The following is a 2,909-nucleotide window of genomic DNA, read 5'->3' as shown; positions in this document are numbered from 1 at the left end:
AGCATAACCAGACAAACTGTGAATCCTACAGTATCAAGAATTTCTTGTTACTCCCATTATTTCCATGTACAACAATCTGTGGTACATTTACTCATTTATTCAATGACAGTCATGTCATCATCTTCTGGAACATCATCATAACAATCCAAACCCTTATTTTCGGGGGGATGCCTTATATTTCAGCGAGAGGCAAAACTGTAAGTAGGTCTTATTTTCGGGGGGTGTCTTATTTCGGGAAAACAGGGTATGAGTTGGCATTGACTATATGGCAGTGAGGCTCTTCTTTGTTTAAATGCCCTACTCATGCAGGACTAGGACGTAGGCCTGGAGTCTGACGCTGTGCCCATTCCGTACAGGATGGCTGGTACCCTCTCCCTCTTAGGTCATGCAGTACCCTGCCTGAATGAGGTGTGGGGGTCACAGTTTCTCACTTTGACAGACATGGGCTTGAATTTTGGCTCTACCACCTGATAGCGATGGGGTGTTTGGCAGTTCACTTTAAAAACACTCCTAGTCTTATCCATTCATCCAGATTCAGCATATTTACATCTAACGATGACAAAGTCAGTTTTCAGTGCAGGGAGTTGAGGAAGACTGTCCTCAATTTTGTTATATATTACTTCCACGGTATCCAGGCTTTTAAAAGATAGAGCTCTTGCCATGCGGCATTGCTGCACCCCAGGCATTGCTGCACCCCAGCTAGCCCTCTCAGTCTGTCTGCAGGTGGGTAGCCCGCGGTGGGTCTGCCTGCTTCTGCCCCTTTCTTTGCATTTGTTGATACCTGTGGCTCTTTACAGCACTTCCGGAGGTGTTTGGTCCATTAGTGGCTTTTGCAAAACACGTTGTAGATGAGTCTTCCCTTTTGTGGTTTGTGGAAGTCTAGTAAATGGCATTCATCCTGTCCACTCAAGTTCACGGCCAGCCAGGATAGTGAGTCTGGAGTGGGGCCGACTACTCAAGGGGACTTTAGAGAAGGAATAAAGGAGATACGGATAACAGATACTAGAGAAAGGGTTTTTTGACAAAGGATGAGGATGGAGGCAGAAAAGGAGAGGGCAGGAGGGAAACTTGCCACTAGAACTTCCGTCAGGTCAGGACTTTGGGAGGGGTTTCTCTGCTCTCTAAAGGAGCCCTGGTGGCAGTGGGTTATGAGCTGCTTCGAGGGGAGAGTGAGGGGCTTTCTACTCCATAAAGAGTTAGTCTTGGAAACCCACGGAGGCAGTTCTGTCCTGTCCTATGGGGTTACTATGAGTCAGAAGCAACTCGGTGGCAGTGCGTTTTTCTCAGGCTTCTGCACTGTGTGCATCTTCAAGAAACAGAATTGACACCTTGGAAGAGGGGCTTGCTCGAGGCCACAAAGCCACATGCCCCCCGCCTTTGGGTGCCCCTCTGAACCACTCCTGGTCAGTGGTTATGGGGAGGCTTCCGAGCTTCCCCGTCCAGTTATGGCTTTTAAGATGTCACGGTGTTTGGCATTTTCTTGATATATATCCTTTCTCTATATTGTGTGTTTATTAAATAAATTTTTTTCTTATATCTTTATGCTTTTCAAGATGTATATTCTTTATGAGTTTTTGGTATGGTTTCCTAATATGTAGATTTGTTGCTTTTGATCCTGAAGAAGAATGAAATCACAATAATGATTAAGGATGGTATGAGATTTTACGTAATTGTCCTTCAGAGTACAGGTTCTGGTGATGTATCCAGTCTTCAAGAACTACCCTCGTTGTGTTATCCCATCGTTTTCTGTGGTAGCAGATTCAGTTACTCTCCCCCTCTTCTAACTCCACCCCTAGTAAAAAACCCATCTTAATTGTATGTCTTGCATTGATTTAGGTTTTATGAAAATTGTCACATCCGAAATCACCCAAGAATCAAGCCTAACATATCTCTACTTGTCCAAAAAATTTAAATCCACCCCCATTTCAGTGTAAATGTTAGTTCACGTTTCTACTTATTAAGGAGTTAACACTGCGTCTCCCATATGCACCGAGGGCCATATTAACCGAGGTGTTAATATTCTATTTTTGAAACTACAGCAAAAGTAAATTTCTGTTTTCTTTTCTTTTTTTAGCTTCTCAGACAAGCTGTTCAGTGGAAAGGGCTTGCATTTTCAGCCAGCAGCTCTGGATTTTGGAATGCAGTAAGTATCTTTTCTCTATCATTTCAGTAGCTCATTTTATTTTTATTACTGGCTTTCAAGATATTTCTTATACATTGCACAAGATTAAGTGGCGGGCTGGCAGTAGGTGCTCAGCTGTGAACTGAAAGATAACAGTTCAAACCCACAGCAACCTTGGGCGGGATGGAGGAGGGGGAGGGCTTGGTGATCTGGTCCAGTAGAGATAGCAGCCTGAGTTACTGACAGGCAGTCCTGCTCTGCCCCATAGGACCACTCCAAGCCTGAAAGGACCCAAGGTCACACAACAACATACACCACAGCTTAGTAGATGAGTTGGATGGCCAGCAGTTGGCAACCACCAAGGTACTCTGTTCCAGAAGATAAGGCTTTCGACTCCTATAAAGAGTTACAGTCTCACAAACCTACTGGGACAGTTCTATGTTGTCTTATAGGGTTGCTATGAGTCAGAATTGACTTGATGGTTGTGAAAAGAAAAAAATCAAGAGATGTTGATCCTAAGACTTCTTAAAAGAAACATTTTCATAAAAATTAAGAAATACACTTATGTACCTATACGTATGGACATGTTCCCGTCTAGTCTAGACTGGGAGGCGGCACTGAGGTCGTGATGGTAGGGGTGGGGGTGGAGGGATGAGGAGGCCTCCAGGGAACAGAGGTATACTGCGTAACCTATTAGTGCTCCACAGCACCCTGATTGACTCACCCCCTCCCTGCGACCCCTCTGTGAAGGGATGTTCCGTTGTCCATAGATGGGCTTTGGGTCTCC

General features: G+C 44.7%; 1 protein-coding gene across 1 annotated transcript in view; it reads left to right on the top strand.

The window, feature by feature from the left end:
* Window positions 1–2,909, top strand: part of TMEM131L (transmembrane 131 like) — a 167,993-nt gene that overhangs the window by 81,735 nt on the left and 83,349 nt on the right. Inside the window, 1 exon segment of the mRNA XM_045295801.1 lies at window positions 2,075–2,143. Coding sequence (XP_045151736.1) covers window positions 2,075–2,143 — 69 coding nt within the window.

Source organism: Echinops telfairi, unplaced genomic scaffold, assembly GCF_000313985.2.
Source record: "Echinops telfairi isolate 266 unplaced genomic scaffold, ASM31398v2 ScPeMD7_5868;HRSCAF=6743_1, whole genome shotgun sequence".
NCBI classification, from domain to species: Eukaryota; Metazoa; Chordata; class Mammalia; order Afrosoricida; family Tenrecidae; genus Echinops; species Echinops telfairi.
This window is presented reverse-complemented; position numbering and strand designations above follow the sequence as displayed.